Source organism: Lissotriton vulgaris, chromosome 3_1, assembly GCF_964263255.1.
Source record: "Lissotriton vulgaris chromosome 3_1, aLisVul1.2, whole genome shotgun sequence".
NCBI lineage: Eukaryota > Metazoa > Chordata > Amphibia > Caudata > Salamandridae > Lissotriton > Lissotriton vulgaris.
Genome location: NC_141689.1, coordinates 655,403,885 through 655,426,050, shown reverse-complemented (window position 1 = coordinate 655,426,050; position 22,166 = coordinate 655,403,885). Strand labels below are relative to the sequence as shown.

Genomic DNA, 22,166 nt, shown 5'->3' with positions numbered 1-22,166 from the left:
ACTTATAACTGAACTCCTAACCAGCACTACCTATCCTAAAGAGCATAAGGAGAATGAGATTCTGCCAGATACCTTGGAGTGGTCCTACTCCCCATTTAGCTGTGTGCTTGTATCTGATAGAGACTTCTAGCTGCAGATTCCTTAACTTAGAATATCCTCAGGGCACCAGTCAGGATATGGAGATTTCTCAGCAGCACCTCTGTGCTTTGGGGACGGAGTAGCATGGCACCCCTCTGAGGTAGTCCACGGATGTGATGTCTGTGGAGCCAATTCAAGTCCATCCCGGTGCGCTGACATTAGTTTTCTTCTTTTCCACGCTGTGATGCGGGTCCAGGAGAAGCAGTTCCTTTGGTTTTTGGCCTTACTGACACCTTCTATAATACCGGAACAGTGCGCTGATGCCTTCGGGCTTTAAATTGTGTGATACCTGTACCCAGCAGATGTCAGCGATCGGTCCACACGTGATTTGTATGTGGTGCTTGGGCGAACACCAGGACTCCACATAGTGCGAAGCCTGTCTGCAGCTGAAGCCGAAGTCTTTGTGGAAACATAGGATGAAATTGTCCCCCCCCCCCCCCCCGGATGTCTCCTTCAAAGTCCGTGCGTCTTTGGTCTCCTTCTCGACCTGGGACTCCTATTCGGGGCAGGTCACGAGGTCGTTCCCGAGGACGTCGCTTGCCTTCCTCACGTAAGCACAAGAGGAAGTCACGAAGGCCGTCGGCCTCACTTAGTCGTGATGTCGGGGCCTGTGGTTCCCGGTCTTTAATGAAAATTGCCTCTCAGCAGTCGACCCCCCCTCCTTCCCACCATTTCCAAGTGTTGGGGCGACTAGAGCCCAGATGGAAGCCTATTACCAGGCTTTGCAGGCCATCTTTTGGCCGACCCCCTCTCCCTGTTCGCTTCGGGCCCCGCAGAGTGGTAGGGACCCAGATACAGAGCTCGCCGGTGAGTTCACCTGCAGCGCCAGTCAAGTACCCTGACGCCGGCTCCAGAGTTGCAGCGACGTCTGTGGGGCCTCCCATACAATCTACAGGCCACAGTCCACCTCCAGCGCCAGGGGACAGCCCGATGAGGCTCGCTGGTATGATGTTGGATGTGGGCGCCGCAGGGGACTTGTCTCCGAGTCGACGCCGTCCCACACCAGAGTCTCCCATCATGGTGGATATTGAGCCGACACCGTCCAGATGCCGGTCGATCAAGCCTCCTTTGAGGTTTGTCGCTGCGGGGGCGCCTCAACGTCGTTCGATGCTAGAAATGTCCCTACTCCTTTTCAAATGGAGGACGAGGCCCCTGGGGGTTCATCCCCACGTTGCTTGAGCGTTCTTCAGAATATGCTGCTGTGTAGCAATTGCAGATCCTTGGACATCTTCGGACTGAAGGGAGTTAGGTTTTTGGTGGACGTGTTAGCCTGCAACCGTCCCCTAACTAGGATTTGCTGTCACTCCCTAGAATGGTGACGGAGGCTAGTGCTGCGTGTGCAACAATCGCTTGCAAAGCTGCTAACATTTTACAGTTACAGCCTCCTGCTCTCTCTCTGCCCTCCAATCATTTGTTGGATCTGCCCTATCAGGGCAATGTGCATGTCGAGCCCTTGCTACCTTTTGGTGAGTCGTTGTATGACATTATTCTGGGGACCTGGGCGAGGCCCTCCTCGGGGGACCCGGTTGAACGTTCTATCGCTCATCGTCACAGCCCAGCTCCAGATGACCCAGTCTCTTTGTCCCTACTCCCTAGGGCTCAAGGGCTAGTTGTTCAGACAGCCTCAGCTTTGCAGCCTATGTCCTCGCCTCCAATGCTCCCACCCACTAGGGAATCTAGATGGTTGGAGACATGTGGTTGGCAAATGTTGGCGTCTACAAGCTCGGCCCTCCGGTCCTTGAACACTTCCTGCGTGTTTGCAAGGCTACTTTCACCCTTTGGGACTCGGTTGAGCTCTTCCTTCCTTCCCTCCCTTCCAGAAGGCCCTCGGGCTGACCTGACTCGGATACTCCAGGATGGTCGTGAGCAGGCAACATTTTCAATTCAATCAGCCATGGACACCACTGATTCTGTGGGTCGGTTGATGGCCAGGTCTGTTGTTCTGTGTCGCCATGCTTAGCTGCGTGATGGCAGTTTTCCAGAAAATGTTCAGGAGCGTCTTCGGGACTTGCCCTTTGATGGGGCCTGTAGGAAGCTAGCTCTGTATATTATATCAAAGTGAGGAATAGTGTACACAGAGTCCAATGGAAACCCAAAGGTAGGCAGAGGTAAAACGAGCAGTAAGACAGTGTTTAGCATATGTTGTACACACTCAGTCAGCAAATTAATTCACACACTCAACTGAACTTCAGACCAATTGTTTTTGTATAAAAATATTATTTAGTTATATTTATTTCTTAGAACCAAGCAAGCCTGTCACAGGTAAGCAATACATACTTTACAGTAGTACATGCTGATTGTAAAACAGTTCAATTACACTTGTAGATGTACTATGGTTTGACTTGCAGTATTGTTTCAGAGAAATGCAATCACTTGTAAATACAGTACATAGACTTGAATGGGATTTTCAATAAATAGCAGGTAAGTTACTTTTGGATTACGTTTCTTACTCAGTGCTGTATGCCTGGATGCAGCACTGGGACATTTCCTGTAAACAGGTTAGTAAAAGCGTACAATGGAGGAAAATATGGTTATCGGTTTGTTGGTAAGTATTCGGTAGTGGGAGTTGAGGATCTGGGGGTAGGCTCAGGGGTATCCCAGGGTCAGTGATGCTCTCTTGTTACAAGCTCAGTGGCACTAGGGCGGCTTGGTTCAGAGTGTTGAGGCCCAATGTTATACAATTGGAGATAGGGGGCCTTCAGTTGTTGACTGCTGACGAGCAAGCCACTGGGTTGTGGGAGCTAAGCTCCTGGACTTAAGCTCAGGGCAAATGGAGAAACAAATTAGCACCAAAGGTGCACCCTCAGCGGCCGGGTGCTGTTTCGACGTCAGATGCCCTGTTGTTTACAATGGAGAACCTCCGGTTTGGCAGGGAGACAAAGGACTGCTGGGTGCTACCACCACTTTGAGAGGTAAGTTGGGAAGTTATGAGTTGGTTAGGCACCGCTGTTTTGGACACACAAGGCTGCGGGGCGTCTTCTGCAGGGGTGCCTTTTGGGGTTGGATCTTCTTACCAGCTCCTTGTTGCGGTTAGGTTTAGGCGTCAATGCAGTTTTAGGGAAAGAACATAGGCCCTGGGTACCTGATTAGTAGGAGCCCCGGGCAAACTCAGTCAAAGTATATCAGCAATTCATCAAAAAGTGGGGGCAACCATGCAGAAAGAGGGCAGTTTCTCACAATGCGAGGTGGAGATAGCTACTGAAGGCTTCCGCTATCTTGGAATTTATATATCCCCAGACCCTCAGAATCTTTTACACCAGAAATCTAGCCGTCCCTCTGGAGAGACTGCATAATGACGTCAAACACTGGAGATCACTGCCTCTCTCCTTAGTGAGTCATGCTGCCCTATTTAAGATGCTAGCTCTCCCCCTCTTTTTGTACATCCTTCAGAACTGCCCCTACAAGGTCCCTGACTCCCACTTTAGAAACATCGAGACTGAGGTTAAAACACTACTGTGGGATGGAGGAGCTCCCCGCATAGCTCTGCAGATATTAACCAAGGGTTGGTACGACAGAAGCATGGCCCTCCAAGATATGGGACCATATTATTGGGCTTCACAGTTGGTAGTGGTGAATCACTGGGTGTATCGCTCCCCGATGGACCCAGCATATCTGTTAGATCGTTATCAAATGGGCAGTAAGGGCTGCCTGGGAGCCCTCTACTCGAAGGTCCGAAAAGGTCGATGCCTGGGCCCAACAGCCCATACTGTGGAGATCTGGTGCCAAGCCAATAGACGTCTTGGCTGGTTCGATGTACTGACTCAAGCTACTCCGTTATGGTCCACTCAAAAACTAGGACTATTAATTAACCAATAAATGATAAATGGCACACAATAGGAATTTCCACAATAGGCCTCCTAGTGAAAAATGGGAAAATATTAACATTTGTGGAATTAAGGGAGAAATATAAACTAGCTCAGGGGGAGGTCTTCCTCTATTTACAGGTCCATCATGCCCTTATATCAGCACTCTGACACCGAGAGCATACCGCAAACCTCCCCCCTGGAGGACCAACTGCTTTCTGAACCTGTGCTAGAGAAAGCTGCATAATTCACATATCTGAAACTATGTAATAACGTACCCGATCCGTTTCACGCTCACCGAAAACGGTGGCAAGACGATGTAGGGCAAATTGAAGATGACAATTGACAAACAGCACTGATGTCCCCAAGAGAAGCAGCCATCTCTTGTAGGCTCCGTCTTATTCAATTAAAATTCCTTCACAAGACCTACCTTACTGGGGTTACGTTGGCAAAAATGGGGAGGAGGCAAGATACTCTGTGTCTCCGCCTATGTCATCAATAGGCACCTTTTACCACACCATATTGGAATCTCCTTCTATACAAACCTTATGGGAGAAGGCAACGAGCCCCAAGCATAGAGCACTAGGAAAAGATATTATTTCAACAACACAACTCTGGCTTCTTAATATTTGGAGGCGACGGACCTTAAGGAGGTGGAGCAACAATTGACTACTTTGGCAAACACATTAGGGAAACTTGCAATGGAATGGGTGTGGCAGATGGACCATCGCTGAAAAGTTGGGCAAAGGAACTAGACCAATGTATGATAGCAGAAAAGGAGGTGTTCAAGTCCAGAGGTTGTCCTAAGAAATGAGGTAAAAAAATGGAGTAAATGAAACACGTACCAGGGGGAATTGTGTACATCGCCTACCAAGGAGATGGACTTGGGAAAGAACTGCGGGGATAGGCATGATTGACTGATTCAATGTTGTTGCAATTTATATATAAGATTGATGTAACCGAGTTGAAATGTATGAAAATGAAAATATTTGTGAATAATGTGTCTTTCAAACCAAAAAGAAAAGTGTAAATTTACTACTGTACTCACAAGTGGGGGGGGGCAGGCTTGTCTTTGTACGCATCCTAATGTTCGTTCACTAGGTGCACCTAGAAGAAGTCACATGTAGAGATACTTATGAAGATAAATCGTTAAAGAAGTTGGTTAATGCAATTAAACTCAGGCCAGTTATTTTGCTCTTTGGTTTTGATATATGTGCATATTATTTTGATTGGTTGCTTGCTATTCAGAACCGTGTTATGAATGTGATAACCTCACTCAGTGCTTGTTTTCTCAATGTTGATTCATTATACTTATATATTTTCTGTGACAATGTGTGCAATCCTGTGGTGAGGAATGCAAATTAACTTGGTATTACACGAGCCACCACCCTGATGTTTATCTAAGATTCTCCAAAAGGCAATTTCCTGATTCCAAAAACAATTCATTTCCCCATCACACTCCACACTTAATATGAATAATAAACCTCACAGAATATCTGTAATTGGGATACAATATGTTGTGGGTTTTGATGCTTTGTCCAAAGAGGTTGTTTTTACCTGTAAGCTTCCATCTCCCCATTACGTTATTTGAGGCGTACCTTGCAACATACTACAGCAAAAGAACAGTTTGTTTAATTTATGTTTTTCCAGTTAAACAAATGTATTCTGTTTTCATTTTATGCCAGGTTAATATTTATCGGCTAGTTACAAAAGGTTCTGTTGAGGAGGACATAATTGAAAGAGCAAAGAAAAAAATGGTACTTGATCATTTAGTAATTCAAAGAATGGACACAACAGGGAAGACTGTTTTGCATACAGGTTCGACTCCTTCAAGGTAAGCAAATTGTTATAGGAGCTTAAGCTATTATTGTACCTGTTCATGTTAATTGTTCTCGGAGATAGTCATGGCCTAGGAGCATTTCTGTTTGTGGTTACATATTTTTATTTTCCAATCTGTATTCGATTTGTGTTGGAGCTTGTTGTTTTGCATCATGGCATTCCCACTGATATCCATAAACATAATTCCTCCTCACCCACAGGTGGGATTCTCTTTAAAAAATTTCTAACCTTTTGTTTGTGAAAAGGAAGCATTGCAAGAAAGCATGCCTATGTGAGGCAACCCTTTACATCTATTTAATGTATCAAATGTTCAGTTTTGTGATAGAGTATATGTGACTGAAAACACAATTGTTTGCCAATTTTTTTTAATTTAAATTTAAAAGCATTTAATGTAGTCTGTACATATCATGTGAAACTGACAATAACGAGCCCTCTCATGCTGTTCAGATCCAGAAAACCAGCAATGGATTGTCTGTATCTACCTCTAAGAAGTCACACAAATCATCTTCAATGGCGATATCTTCTGATTCCATTCTGTTAGAAAGCAGGATTATACTCGGTTGGTGATAACAAAGACATTTATTGGCTGAGTAATCGTCATCAACTATTTTGGCGGTGACAAATAAAATACAGTTGAATATGATGAGCAATAAGCTATCAACAAACTAAACATTGTTGACAAGTAGGATCACCTTTATGGTGAATAAGCCTCTGTAAATGACGAGCAAGCCATTGACAACGACCTGTCTGTCAACAATTCAGTTGACAAATGCAAAACCCACAATTGATGGACAGAATGTAGAACAAGGTCATACATTCACCCCAGTACAGATATCTGGACCTTAATCCATTGTTTTTTTGCTCACCATACCATACCATTCCAGTTTGCACCCAGCCATATGCAAATCAGTCTTGACCCTGCGCCCAATGGGCACAATCCAGCCCGAACTGCCAGGCGAGGTACTCCCTGGACTGGAAACAATTCAGTTGAAGACATGAGTGCCTGTATTGATTGTAGAACCATCAATAACAGCCTCTGACAATGGTAACCTTGACAACGCGGATGACAGTCGACAACTCTAACAGTATTACACCTAGTTTATTGATGTCTACTATAAAATGGAACACAACCCAAGAAAGCCTAAAGTCTAACAGGTGTTTAATGCAAAATTAGCCACTATCCAAGCAAAATAGTAAATGACAATTGGCATTTTAACGGACAAGAGAATCTGCATTATACGTTCCAACTGGCTTTTCAGCGAACAGCTAAACATTTCTGACTCACTCGTAACCACTTTTCTCTCAATAGAACTCAGTTGAAACATGAACATTTGATAGAAACTGTTACTTCAACAAGACTAACAAATGAGCAGGAGGCAGGATCTTCTCACAAGGAGAATGTGAGAAGACCTGGAAACACGGATACTGGTGCATAAACATACTGCTGAACACACTGGTTTCTGCAAATCATGCTGTTTGCCATCTATGGAAGCCAGGATAAGCTTTACTACGAGATGCAGAGAATTTGCAAATGTACAACCCTGAAGGGGGGCAGAACCACGCTGTGACACAGTTACAGGGGCTTCACACGTGGCCAGACAGGCGCAAGTGGTCTGAGTCTGCTGAGGACTGTGATTAGACCGGCAGAAGGGTGGAAATGGCGCTGGCAGTGATGTGTAACTAGCGGTGGCATACTCTACGTGGGGCTGCCCGGTGGGTTAGCGCAAAACGGCAATCACAACGTGCTATTACCCCTATAGCCACCGAGATGGCTTCGACCTGCGCAGACATCCAGCACTGGACAGCTGACGGGGAGCAGAACTGGGCACTGCACAATACTGCAGAGGCGGAACGAGAGACTTGCGGTTCAGAGTTTGAGCGTGGAACGGTGGTCAGACCTGGGGCAACCAAGGGGTTCCTGCTGGAGAGCCCTGGGGACGTGGAGGAATGGCTGGAAGTGATGGATCCTGAGAAGCTCACGAGGACTGCCTCCCAGACCTCGACTTCAACTAGCCGCACCGGGCAGACACCAGGGCAACGCAGTTCGCTGCGACTGCCTAAAAGAAACACACAGCTACGCCCACTAACTCATCAAATGCAGACAGGCAAGGAGAAAGCGGTCCTCGTGGTCTCTTCCTTCCAAACCACAACACAGACTGGAGACTTGACCACCTCAGAAGCGGAAACTCAAAGATCGGACTCTGAAGGGAGTGTGGCCTTGTTTCCTACTGTGACTCCGCAGACAGCGGAAGGGCTGATTCCCTAACTGGATGGACCATGCTGTGGACCCAGTTCTGAACAGTAATATACATGTTCATTGTAGCCTTCGTATTGTATGGTTATAAAGGCAACAAACTGCTTGAAAGTATGGCCCGGGGGCTGTTTGAACGCCAGTTTACACCTGAATGAGTGTGTGCTGCATGGGTAGGTTTGGCCACGTACCCCAAACTGCGCAGGCTCTGTATGGATGCAATGTAGATATATATGTTTGGTGTTTAGTTGTATGGACCGGTATGGTTCCCCGACCAGACCGAGTATTGGGTAGTTTGAGGGAGGGAAGTAGTCCTGGGTTTGGCCTTTCACTAGGTTGGCACCACATCACACAAGTTATGCTGCACGTTTAGCGGTCAGAGCTGGGTACGCAATCCAAACACATAATAATTATACCATAATAACATGGAATGTTCGGGGCCTGGGCTTGGTCCAAAAACGCCATAGGATACACGCACAGTTGTTGACGCGCAAGGCACAGATAGTGTACATGCAGGTGTCCTACATGACTGAGCAGAAATTGGGGAAACTCTGTAAGCTGTGGAAAGGTCAGGTTTTCGCTACCACATTTTCGGGGTTTGCACAGGGTGCTACAATTTGTGTCCGGCATGGCGTACCATTTTCATCAGTGGAACAACGGATGGCTTTGCAGGGGAGATCCTAGTGCGGGGAACCTTAGATGGCCAGCCCATAGTCCTGGGTTCTATATATGCACCGAACTCAGAACAGGAGAAGTTCTTGGTACGCTGTCTGTTGCCCTAGCGGGGTGGGAGACTTACCCATGGGTTATTTGCGGGGATTGTAATACTGTCATGAATGTTGTGCTGGACAGGTTGCATCCTCCCCTCAATGGGACAGGGAAATGTAAACAGGTGAATGCATTGTGTGGGTGCGCAGAGGGATGGGAAGTATGTGATGTATGGCGGATGAGACATCCAGCCCATAGAGAGTACTCCTTCTATTCACCAGTTCACATGTTACACACAAGAATTGATAGAATGTATTGTTCAAATAGAATTGCAATGCAGGTGGACGATGTCCTCCTGTATATCACAGCCCCGCAAACCTCTGTGCCTGAACTATTCCGAGACCTGGACGAATATGGTAGTCACTCCGGCTACGCCGTAAACTGGCACAAATCCGTCCTTTTTGACCCCAAAGGGGACGCGAGTGAGGGGGACCTCCCAGACAGACTGGTGGTATCCACAGACGGCTTCCAATATCTAGGAGTGTTCATCACGCTGGATAGGCACCGGTCACTTCTCAAAAATGTTGAGAAAATACTGGTGAACTCCGCGGCGGATATGGCCCGGTGGCGCCAACTTCCTCTGACACTCCTGGGTAGGGCGGCGATGTACAAAATGATCGTGCTACCCAAATATTTGTATGCCCTGCAGAACGAATACTATCAAATACCAGACAGTCTCCTCCGTAGAATGCATGCTGACCTCAGATCTTTCATATGGTTGGGTAAGCAGCCGAGGATTGCACTGACCACCCTGCAACGCCACCAATACAGTGGAGGTATCTCCCTACCAAACCTTGAAGCGTACTACTGGGCGGAGCACCTGTCCCCCATTAACGATTGGCTCCACGCCCCCGGAGACCACCCAACGTATGCATTGGAACGCACCAAACTGGCCTCACGCCCGATGCTTTCCTACCTATACGGTGGCGCGGCGAGCCGTTCCTTACTCCCGGCCACGCATATTACTCTCCGGGCCTGGAAAATGGCGATGAGACGTACGGGCTGGGATAAGAAACCCACCCGGCAGACCCCACTCTGGCACTGCACGTGGCTCTCTGAACTTCACAAACTTAAGGGATTCAAGCAGTGGGACGACATTGGGATTTCCACGGTGGGAGATGTCGTCGCCAGAGGGGAGCTAAAACCCTATGCCACCTTAAGGACAGAGTATGGGCTCCACCGCTCTCAATTTTTTAAGTATGTTCAACTGCGCCACGCATGGAGAGCACAGGCTCTGAATCTTGAGGGCCTGCCGGAGTACGCACCCCTAGAAGGCAGACTGCTGCAGGAACAGATACCCCACAAGGCCGTGTCGCTCACGTATAAAACCCTCACAAATAACATGCTGGGGGATCTGGTGAAGCTTAGGGCCGTCTGGGAACGAGAGGTGGGAGACCTGGAGGACATTGACTGGGACTTAATCCTTATGCATCCAAGGGAGGTGGCCATAAAATCTCGACTGCGCCTGATTCAATATAACGTACTCCATAGGACGTACTTTGACCGAGTGCGGTTATTTAAAATGGGGAAGACAACGGACGATAGGTGCCTGAGATGCCAGCAGGAGGGTGGGGATTTCCTCCACATATTGTGGACTTGTGTGAAAATACAGTCCTACTGGACACTTATTTTCATCGAACTGCAGGAGGTCCTGTCCGTGTCGCTCGACCAAGAGCCTAAGCTGGCCCTATTGGGCATGACCAATGATGTAGACCTCCCCCGACCTTTACTGACGTTCCTGACATTGGCCCTGGTAGTGGCAAAACGTGACATTGCCAAGTATTGGGGGGCGGAGACGATACCCACTGTGGGTGAATGGAGAATGGGATTAGACCTCTACATGGCGGCGGAGCGAGTGACGTACAAATCAAGGGGATGCCCGAATAAGTTCAAAAAGGTTTGGTCAAAATGGCGGCACTACCATGGGCTCGATGGTGGACTTGGGGGGGGAGAACCCGTGGGAGGACCTGGGGCTGGGGGAGGGGGGAGATCGGCGGGAAGACCTTGATGGGAAGGGACACTACATATCAACTCCGCTATGCATGCCTAGTGTTTTCTCTGGCCATGGGCTTCAGGAAAGGCGGGAGGAGGGAGGAGTCGGGGTAGGTGAGATCTGTAGGTGCCCCTACTGTGCTTGTGCTGTTCGACCTTGACTGAGCGGTTGTTTTGCTAACGTTGCACTCACATCTGAACTTGTTGGGGAGGGAGGGAGGAGGGGGGGAGTTTAATTAAAATAAAACAGAAAAGTGGATGCCCAGATGATTAATGCACCCTCTGCTTATGTTGAGGCGGGGATGCGCTGAGTGTAACCCGAAGATTTAATCGGACTGCTTTATGGACTATATGTCGATGTAACGTTGGGGGCTGTAAGACATATATCCGGAATGTATTTGACATGCTTGAATTATGCTACCGCTGTCACCCTTTTCATATCTGTGCATCTGCAATAAAAACTAAGTTTAAAAAAAAAAAAAAAAAGAATTGCAATGCAGGTGATAGCGACTACATACTTGGCGAAGTCCTTCTCCGACCACAACCCGCTAGAAGTAGTGATTGGCTGGGGCACGGTAACCACTCCAGTGCCAATCTGGCGAATATGGCCTCAAATGCTAGAAGACTCTGTGCTAATATATCAGACACTATCCAACATTATTTCGCCGAAAATAACAACACTGCATCCAATAGGTTGATTGAGTTGGACGCCTTTAAAAGGGTGGTCCGTCGGAAGGCAATCAGTGCGACGGTAGGTGCACGGCAAGAGGTTCATAAATCCCTTGTGGACATAGAAGAGCAGGTGAGCAAACAATAACAGGAAGCTGTTGCCGATGTTGACAAGCGGGCACCCCTGCAAGAAGCCATAATTAGGCATGCCGAATTACTGGAGTCTCTCAGAGTCATAGACCATCAAAAATACACACAATTGAGATACACGGAGGCAGACAAATCTGGGACCCTGTTGGCCAAATTGCTCTGGGAAGACCCCCCCAATGTCATTATTACCGAGGTCACTACCCTCGTAGGCGACACAGTAACTACACAGGGGGACATTAACGAGGCTTTTAAACAATACTATGCAGCACTTTTTTCCGAGCCTGTAGAGTGAGGCCAAAAGCTCATAGTTTACTTTTTATCCCCAGTGACATGCCCACAGCTGTCAGTGGACACACAGAAAGAGTTTATGGACCCCATCACCAAGCCAGAAATTAGGACTGCCATCAAGGGACTCCTCCGCAATAAAACCCCTGGGATGGACGGCCTGCCGGCTGAATATTACGCCACATATGCGGACATCCTCGTGTCCCAGTTGGAAGTCTTATACAACAAGGCGCTGGAGAAGGGGTGCCTACCCCTCACCACAGAGGCTGGTGGTGTCACTCCCAAAACAAGGCAGGGACCCCACTGACATGGCTAGCTACCGTACATTGTCATTACTAACGACGTAGTATAACATACTTAGTAAAGTTATAGTCAACAGACTTCTGCCGACACTGCACAAGCTGATTCATGTCGATCAAACGGGTTTCCTACCTGCACGCAGTACGTCAAAGCTGCATTTCCTCCTGGCTGAGGCCCCTAACCGCTTTGACCACGCGGATTGTATTTCATTGGATATGCATCAGGCGTTCAAGACCATTAAGTGGGAATAAATCTTTAGTGCCCTAATGAGATTTGGACTACATGGGGAATATATTAGAAAGATCCGCCTATTGTACAATGCCCCAACGGCTAGAGCGCAGACGGGTGCGCACATATCGGTAGAATACCAGATACGCAGAGGGACAAGACAGGGATGCCTGCTCTCTCCGCTTATATTTATCCTGTCACTTGAACCATTGGCATTGAAGATCCGGGCAGAACTGGCTGATATGAGGATAAAAGTGGGTAACACCATGCATTTGCTGTCTGCATATGCGAATTATATAATCCTATATGTACATGATCTACGCGCCCCTATGGATGCAATGGCTGAGACGTTTGAACGATTCGAGCGACTGTATCTCGCTATCAACGCACACAAATCATCGGTGTTTTTCTTTAAAGAGCAGGCGCATTCACTGGACTTTCAGTTTGGCACGCTACAATTCGAAGTTGCACCTCACACATTTAAGTATCTAGGCATCCGGATATACCGGACACATAAAGACATGCTAGAGGGTAACCTGAACAGAGCCCTTAAAACTTTACGGTCTGGCATTGTATTTTGGACCACCCTGCCATTGTCAGTGGCGGGTAGGGCGGCAATCGCAAAAATGGTGGTCCTCCCGCGCCTGCTCTATTATTTTACAAACCTACAAATTATGCTCCCGAGTACCACCTTTAAATTAATTAATACCTTACTAATTCACCTTCTTTGGGGATCGTACAGACGGAGAATATGTTTTAGAAAGTTGCAGCGCAGCATGTCCGGAGGGGGCCTAGAAGTGCCTGACCTCAGAGCGTATTTCTGCGCTTGTAAGTTGAAGTGGGTGTCCTTCTGGACAGCGGGTGTTATTTACAGGAGATTGGGATGACAGAGTAGGAAGTCGGTCGGGGAGCTCTACACACCCTCTTATTGCCCATCAGCAGAATCCCACGAGATCTCCCTCCTCTCTTGCACACAGCGTTACAGTGTTGGAGGACAGCTCTGCAGAATACCAACGCCTCCCCTGCATACGCCGGGAACATAACCCTGCTCGGTATTCCTTTGCAGGGCGGACACCTAACGACACATAGACTTTCTCCTTGGACAGAAGTGGGGGTCACTACTATGGCGGATCTCTTTGGTGATGGGGTATTGTTAGATCATGATAACTTTGTGAGGGAAACAGGAGCGCCAGCCCACTTATACCTATTACAAGCAGCACTAGTGCGGTATGTTAGGGTGCATTGGGCCCCAGAGCGACAGGACCCCCCTGCGAATTACCTAGTGAAAACAATGTACTACATTGGAAGGGGCCGGCACTTCATCAGGTGGCTTTTTGTAGGGCTGAGTTCTCACACAAAGCTACATACTGCCTGGGAGGGTGACATTGGTAAGGCCCTTGGTGATAAGAAATGGGAGAGAGTCATGGAACACGCCCGAAAAGTGTCAAGAAACACGAGGTTCAAGTTTATACAAACTGATACTACACAGAGCTTACCTTACCCCACGTAAACTAGACAAAATGTTTACACAAACACGACATCATTGCCCTAGATGTAATGCGGAAGGAGCGGACCTGATGCACATTGTAAGGGCATGCCCACGTATTGGAGGGTATTGGGACTCGATTAGGCACCACACGGCGGAGATCACGCAGAGAGAGATACCTGCCACAATAGAGGATTGAATCCTGGGATTGAGGAGCAAAGCTTCCAAGAATAAAGTCCAATATAGGTTTGTAAATCTGGTGCTCCTACTGGCAGTACGGGCGATTACCATGCGGTGGAAATCGAAAAAGCCACCCACCACATATGCCTGGAATGGCGAATTGCTACGATGGGGGGGTGGCAGTGAGTGTGGCACTGAGGCGGGAGAAGGTGAGAGGACTGCGGAAAACCCCGATTGCAATGGACTTGGATGTCATGTTGGAAGCATGTAGCACTTTGGACATAGCCTTTGATAACATTGTTAGCATTACGCAATGAGATGCATGACAAGGGGAGTAGAGCTGCCATGACCCCGGACATAAATAGGACGCAACGTACCAGATATAGAAATACTTTTTAGTGGTGCAAAAGGCCAGGGCTAGAAGATTGTACACATACAGGAGGACTAGTGGGCGGGGGGGAAGGGAACAAGCACGGTTGTGGGATGGTGCATTGCATGTTACTATGAGATAATGTTATAACCGTGTGCAGGAATTTAAACCAGATGCAGATAGGATGAATGGCGCAGATTTGGAGGTGACTGGAGCTGTCAATAGTTGAGCGGTACATGTACCGAAATGTGAATCGTACTGTGACACGCCACGTGTATCACTGTGTAACAGCAGATTGAATCGCCATCGGCTAATATATGCGATAATATTTGATGTCTGTAGTAACTACTCTGTAATGTGACACTACTGTATGGCACACAAAAACTAATAAAATCGTTGTTAAAAAAAAAAACATGGATACTGGTGAAGCAGGCATTAACAGAGTAGTCCTCATCGAAGAAAAAGGATGAAAAGACTTCACAAGAGGCAGTTACTGTTGTAGTAGCAATGACCATAAAAACATCATCCTCTTCATCAACAGTAGCTAGTTCTACTAGTTTGTTGACTGTTGACTGTTGCCTTACCAACCATCTCATCAACATTACCACTGTTGACGATTTCATCAATAAAACCATCACTGAAACTTGCATCACCATGTGTTTGTTTAATGATCTCATCATCGACAAAAAAAAAAAATCCTGCCATCTCCAAAGACTCAAAAGAAGCTTAAGTCCCTACTAATATCAGGGGTAGGTATTGTAACTAATCCCAGGTACTTACATCTGCTCTAATTCCAGAGCATACAGCTCCTAATAAGGTGTTGCCAAACTCTCTACAACACCTTTTTGAGTTTGAAGACTCTAGACGGGATGGTATGTTTAGGTCAGCTGGTAGCCTTACATAGCTCAATTTAATATATCAGGACCCTTATGATGATGGTTATGAATATAATCTTAATCATTTTGTGACAGAGGCAGAAACCCCTGTGTGCGGAGTTTCTTTCCAACTGTTTTTTATAACACCAAGAATAGGAATGGCAAAACGGAGAATAACCTTTCGTTTTCAGGGTGGCTTACAGGCCAACGTAGTCAACCTATGACACAGGTCCCAATAAATCTTGTTAATGAACACTTATAATGCTAAGCCGACTATTATTAAAGATTTCTGAAACCAGCACCTAAAGAAAGCAAGTTCCTCCATCAGCTTAACTACCAGCTGCTTTGCAAAAACCACAGCCTGCCGCTCCTCTAACACCTTCAGGAGTACCACTCAGACTGCCTACATCAGTTCAGTCACCAACAGCATCCCACTTGCTACAGTCAGGACAGTCTGCCGATGATAATGGCTTTACAGATGATCCACAGGAGGAAGGGAAGCTCCCACCTTTTTCTCTGGTGATACTGGCCCTGAATGGGAAGATTATATCCAGTGAAAGGGGATGAAACAGCAACTCGTCAGATCAGATGTTATAAGTGTTTTTCACAGCCTCACAGAACAGCCGACCAAAAGATTTGGCTCCCCCTGCCAGCTAAGGAAACAGATTGCTTCTTGTACCACCTCAAAGAGCTGACCGGGAAGATAACCAGAACGGTTCCATTAATAGGCCACATATGGTCAGAGGACTTCAAACCAATAAAGAACCCAGCAACCGTAGCAGCTGTAAACCCAAGGCAGTATTGAAAACTTGAAGTACCTGACGATACCCCTGTGTGCCTTATCTGGGCACCCATATGCAGATTTTGTGATTATGCAAGTGAGTGAGAGTAGATCTTGCTCACGAATGACACCCTGCTCTGCCCCTTTGCACCAGGAAGGATGAAGGTTCGTTATCTAAGGCTTAGGGATTGCTGGTTAAATTAAGGTGTGTGACTGTGTGCGCTGTCATGCTCCAATGCGGAAAGTGTACTTTACCAATTTCAAACCTATTTGCGCTGCCTTCGTTTTACCGTAATAACATTACTGTGCTCGTTCTTAAAAACATTTCATACTGCACGTTACCTCACTTTCAGTCCTCTGACTAATTGCCTGCCGTTTTCCTCCCGCGACCTGCGGTGCCCATAAGTAAGAGCGGGCCCACCCATTTCAAGGTCAGCGTGCTAGTGGTTAAGCACGAGGGGGATAAAACCAACATGCTAACGTGACTGCTGCACGCCAATGGTAAGTCCGCCTGCGCACAAAATGCGCCATGCGCCAGAACCCCTGCCCGTTTTCCCTTCATAACCTACTCCTCAGCACAGCTACAGCCCTACATTAAGGGTAAGCGTTGCAATTCAGCTTGGTGGACTGGGGAGAATGGTAATCATGGCTATTAGTGCACTTTGTGTGGCTTCTCATTGTGTGACACCATCGTTCTTACCTCTGTTTCAGCCCCCCGCCCGTTGAGAAGAGAAGGACTCACCTGACCCAGGGAATGAAAGAATCAAGGCTACCTCAGCTTGGTACTCCTCACACAAGCTTGTGGAAAGTAACAATAATAATCACGATGCTGAGGCATTCTGTCTAAATGCTATACTGTTAAACACAAAATTGAGCATTAAGCACAAATATCAATTAGAACATTTGCTACAGACCTCAAACCCACACCTGGTTTTCCTTTCGGAAACCTGGGCTACTGACACTTCAGAGCCTGACTGGGCTACTGCTATACCAGCAGGTTATTCCCTGGCCAGTGTAGAAAGATCAGGGCAAAAAGGGAGTGGCATAGCAATCCTTTATCGATCCACCTTTAAGGCCACTTTCGTGACAAGCCTGTTGGCAGGAGCAGAAGCTATGGATTTTAATATTACATTTTGTAACACTGCATCCTTTCCTGGCTTGCTCCTATACTGGCCGCCTGGACCAAGAATGCTGTTCTTACAAGGTCTACATACATTTATAGAATCATGCTTGGACTCTCTAACATGTACAATATTGTTGTATTTTAACTTCCACTTAGAAGCGGACAAGAACTCCAATACATCCATACTGGTAGACAATTTAGGAGGGTTCTGTCTCACACAACTAGTTTCGGAATATACACACAAGGCCCAACATACTCTTGATGGTATCTTTACCAACAACCCTAATATCTCATTTAAGAAAATACTATCCTTAACATGGTCGGATCACAATGCCATCTTCTTCAAAATCTCGCACCAGGAGAGTGATAGGTTCCAGCCAAATAACTTACCTCCTATTAAATCAAGGCCATGGCATGAAATCAGGGGAGAAGATCTAGCAAATTTGATGAATATATGTCCTCCGCTGCTAGGGCCAGATATTAATGAGGCAGCTGATAATATGGATGGATGAATCAGATCAGCCATGGATCAGTTGGCCCGCTAACACTAAATAAACAACGGCGAAAAAGGGCTTCTGCCTTTTGGTACAATCCAGACCTTAAATCAATAAAAGTCAGGTGTAGGCACTTAATGATGGCCTGGAGGGTAGCTTACAGCGAACAGAGCAAACTTCCCTATAAACTCACCTTAGGGGAGTACAAGGAAGCTATCAAAATGCAAAAAGGAAGTACTTAACCAGGAAAATTAAGGGGGCTAAAGGTTCCTCAAGCGAGCTTTTCCAAGACTGTCACAGCTTTATCCAAACTAAACCAAGAAAATCTATATTCGAGGCATGTGGGCTGCTAAATTCACATCTAGTGCATAGATCGCCGCCTAGTGTTGGGTCCGGATGATTGCACCTTGTTGTCCTGGAAGAGTCTTCGAAGTATCACGAGATAGGTGGCTCCTCCCCTGGACTACAGTGCGCATGGGCATCGACTCCATCCCCAGATTGTTTTTTTCCGCCATTGGGTTCGGATGTGATTTCGACGTCTCCTGTTCGGAATCGATAAAACAACTTTATTAAGGCCAAAAGGCTTTACTCACTCGTCGGTATTGTTCGCGTTCGGTCTCGTGCTCATTCCTACTCTTCGAGTGGGATTTCGTGTGAGTCGGTGACTCTTTGATCATCGAGGCCCTGTCGACGCAGCAAGACCCCGACGTTGCTATAATGGAACGGAGTCCGTTCAAGTACTGCCCCGTGTGTGGTTCTAAGTACCCACACATCGACATGCACCCAGTGTGCAACAAGTGCCTGTCGCCGGACCATGACGAGGCCAACTGTATGGCCTGTTCCAGGTTCCGGTCGAAGAAGACCATCAAGCTTCGGCGCGTGGCGCGCCTTGAGGCCCAACGATCGGCTCCGGCGCCAGCGGACATCTTCGGCGACCCCGCGGCAGATGAGCAGGAGCTTCACCTGCAGATTTCGCCGGCATCGGCGGAGGTCGAGACCGACTACGGAGAAGCGGTCGAGGACCACGACCTCGAGGAAGACATCGAGGAGGTAGGGGACGACGGAGAACCATTTGGGGCCATGGAAGATAGCTCGGAGGATGAGCTATGCCCCGTCCCAACCTTTACAACGGCTCAGGTCAGGGGATCGCCACGAGGCCTTACCCACGACTATACGCCTCGATCCTCCGCCCCGCCTATCGGCCCGGCTATGGACACCTCTGCGGAGCCGCCATTACCGAAAACGAAACCAAAAGTGAAACCTTCGGGTTCGACCAAAACCAAGATGGACGCCACTCCATCGACACCGAAGACGTCTGCTACGTCATCGACGCCGTCATCCTCGAAGGCGTCTGCTACGTCATCGACGCCCTATTCTTCGGATACCTCGAAACCAAAGAAGAATGTTGATGCGGCTAAAGTACCCAAAGTGGTTGAGCAGCCAAGCTCAAAGAAGGCCTCGGTGCCGCCTAAAGTCAAGCCCACCGCGTCGGCAGAGAAACCGGTCGGCGATACCAAAAGAGGCGCCGTGCCGAAGCCGGGTGTCCCGGCGCCAAAAGAGAAGTCGGTCGATCCGAAGACATCGACAGCGACGCATGGCGCCGTAGACGGTGGCGGGAGCTCGGCCGACGGCGCATCGGCAGCTCCAATGGCAAAAAAGGTGTCATCCACGCTCCAGTCTTCCCCAGGGGGTGGATCGAAGTCTACAGTCGGATCGACGAAGCCGTCCGCTTCTTTTACGAAGCAGGTACAAGACTCCCTCAAACGGATTCGGGACAAAGAATCCTCTTCGGGCCCGAAGACGCCCTCGGAGGCGACTCAGGTTCTACCAAAGGAGCAAGCCTCAATGCCGCTTCACTTTACCTTGCCACCGAAGGTGGTGCCGAAGGCTTTTGCACCTCGGTCGATGCCCAAGGACTCAATCGAAGAGAGGCATACTCAACTAAGTGGCGGTTCTGGTCGTCAGCCCTTGTTGGATGATGAGTCGGAACACTTCATCGATGCTGATACGGGAAAACTGACCCTCAAGAAGAGAAAGATTACTGCACAGCCTCTGGAGCCGTTCGTAATCCCTCTGAAGAAGAAAAAGCCACTCCCGGGGTCCCCTCATCTGGTGGAGCCTATTTACCAACCAACCAGAAGTCCAACACCTTCACCCACTTGTTCAGATGGTGGTGAGGGCGACCTGGAGGAACAGTATACCTTCCCTGACAACACAGACCTTGATGAACAACAGGACTCATGGTTGCCCTCAGGGGATCAGGGTGACCACCAGCCTGTCTCTGACCCACAAGCCTATGGGCCTAAGATTTCTCCAACGGAGGATTCTACAGCATTCAATGCCTTAATCGAAAGGGCAGCTGCAAACCACAATGTAGAGATGCATGCTGACCCGGTAGAGGTGGACTTTCTATTCGACACTTTCTCTACTGCCGAAAAGACTGTAAAAACACTTCCTATGCTTAAAGGAATGATGAAACATGCCACTGACATTTTCAAAGACACTACTAGGGCGCGAGTGGTAGACCCTAGGATTGAAAAGAAGTACAGGCCGGCACCTGGGGACCCTACTTTCATTCGGGGCCAGTTGCCTCTGGACTCTTTGGTGGTCTCTAATGCCCGCAAAAGGGCGAACTCTCAGACGACGGGTGAAGCTCCTCCCCCGGACAAAGAGTCTAAAGTGCTGGAGGCGTCAGGGAAAAGGGTGGCAGCGCAGGCAGCCAACATATGGCGCATCTCGAACACACAAGCTCTGTTGGCCAGATACGACAGGGCACACTACGATACATTAGAGCAGCTTCTACAATACCTCCCTGATGAGTTTAAAGAGGGTGCGGAGATGCTCATCCAAGAGGGCAAGCTCATCTCCAACGCTGCTATTAAGTGTGCGCTGGACGTTGCGGATACAACAGCAAGGTCCATCAACACTAGTGTGATGCTAAGACGCCAAGCATGGCTCAGCATCTCGGGGTTTAAGCCAGAAATACAAACCACTATTCTCAATCAGCCTGTTAATCCAGACAGACTATTTGGCCCAGAGGTGGACACCACACTTGAAAAAATAAAGAAAGACACTGAGACTGCGAAATCGATGGGTGCACTTCAGTCTCAGCAGTTTAGAGGAAGCACTTTTCGTCGCTCAGGCAATCGAGGTGTTACCAGAGGACACATGGCACAGCAGGCGCAATTCACTAAGGGTGGCGCACAATCCTCATACACTAAACAAAGTCGGGGTGGTTACAGAGGAAACAATGCCAAGGGCAGAGGCAGAGGCAACAACAATTCCCGCTCCTCTGCCGCTAACAAACAGTGACTCCCTGTCACTGCCCCCCGACCATCTAACACCTGTCGGGGGGCGACTCCGACGGTTCCTGCCTGTCTGGAAATCCATCACCACGGACAGGTGGGTAAGGAAACTTATCCAGTTCGGTTATTGTCTGGAGCTAACGTCCACTCCACCCACCATTCCCCCAAGGCACCGTCCTATGTCAGCAGAGCACTTGCACTTATTGCAGCAGGAGGCTCTTGCGATGCTACAAAAAGGCGCCATAGAGCTTGTGCCAGTAGAAGAACAGGGCACAGGGGTCTATTCCCTGTACTTCTTAATACCAAAGAAGGACGGCTCACTCAGACCCATCCTGGACTTACGCCCGCTCAACATGTATATTCTTTCAGAACACTTCCACATGTTGACGTTGCAGCAAGTCCTTCCACTGTTAAAAGAGGGGGTCTTCCTCGCAACCTTGGATCTCAAGGACGCTTACTTTCACATACCACTCCATGCATCCCACAGAAAGTACCTCAGGTTCACCATTCAAAACAGGCATTACCAGTTCAAAGTACTTCCCTTCGGAGTAACCACTGCCCCCAGAGTGTTCACAAAGTGTCTGGCGACCGTGGCGGCGCACCTCAGGAGGCAGAACATACATGTCTACCCCTATCTAGACGACTGGCTGGTTCAGGCCAAGTCAGCACAACAGTGCGCCGCGGACATGTCCAGCACTATTCACATTCTTCACAGTCTGGGGTTTTCGCTCAACTATCCGAAGTCGCACCTTCAACCTGCCCATGTGAGGCAGTACTTGGGCGCTACAATCAATACTCTGACTGCGACAGCTCAGCCAAATCCAACAAGGATCACCAGTATCCAGTCGCTCATTCAAAAGTTCAGGCCGCAACACTCACTCCCAGCGAGGGTGTTTATGCAGTTGATAGGCATGATGGCCTCCTGCATCTTCATAGTCCCGCACGCGCGGTTACATATGCGTCCTCTCCAGGAGTGCTTGGCACACCAGTGGACTCAGGCTCAAGGACAGTTGAAAGACCTAGTGTTGTTGACCGGTCGGGCATACAACTCTCTGCATTGGTGGACTCCACACAACCTTTGCAAGGGCCGACCGTTCCAAGAGCCTGTGCCACAGATTATCCTGACGAC

The 22,166-nt window shown here is 48.3% G+C and overlaps 2 protein-coding genes across 2 annotated transcripts in view; both read left to right on the top strand.

Moving 5' to 3' along the window:
- CHD1 (chromodomain helicase DNA binding protein 1) overlaps positions 1-22,166 on the top strand; it is a 1,544,591-nt gene that overhangs the window by 684,924 nt on the left and 837,501 nt on the right. Inside the window, exon 20 of the mRNA XM_086960963.1 lies at positions 5,627-5,775. Coding sequence (XP_086817089.1) covers positions 5,627-5,775 — 149 coding nt within the window. The remainder of the gene's footprint in view (positions 1-5,626; positions 5,776-22,166) is intronic.
- LOC147726885 (uncharacterized) lies at positions 18,450-21,044 on the top strand. Its single transcript, XM_086963005.1, has one exon. It carries the CDS (start codon positions 18,450-18,452, stop codon positions 21,042-21,044), a length of 2,595 nt encoding a protein of 864 aa, XP_086819131.1.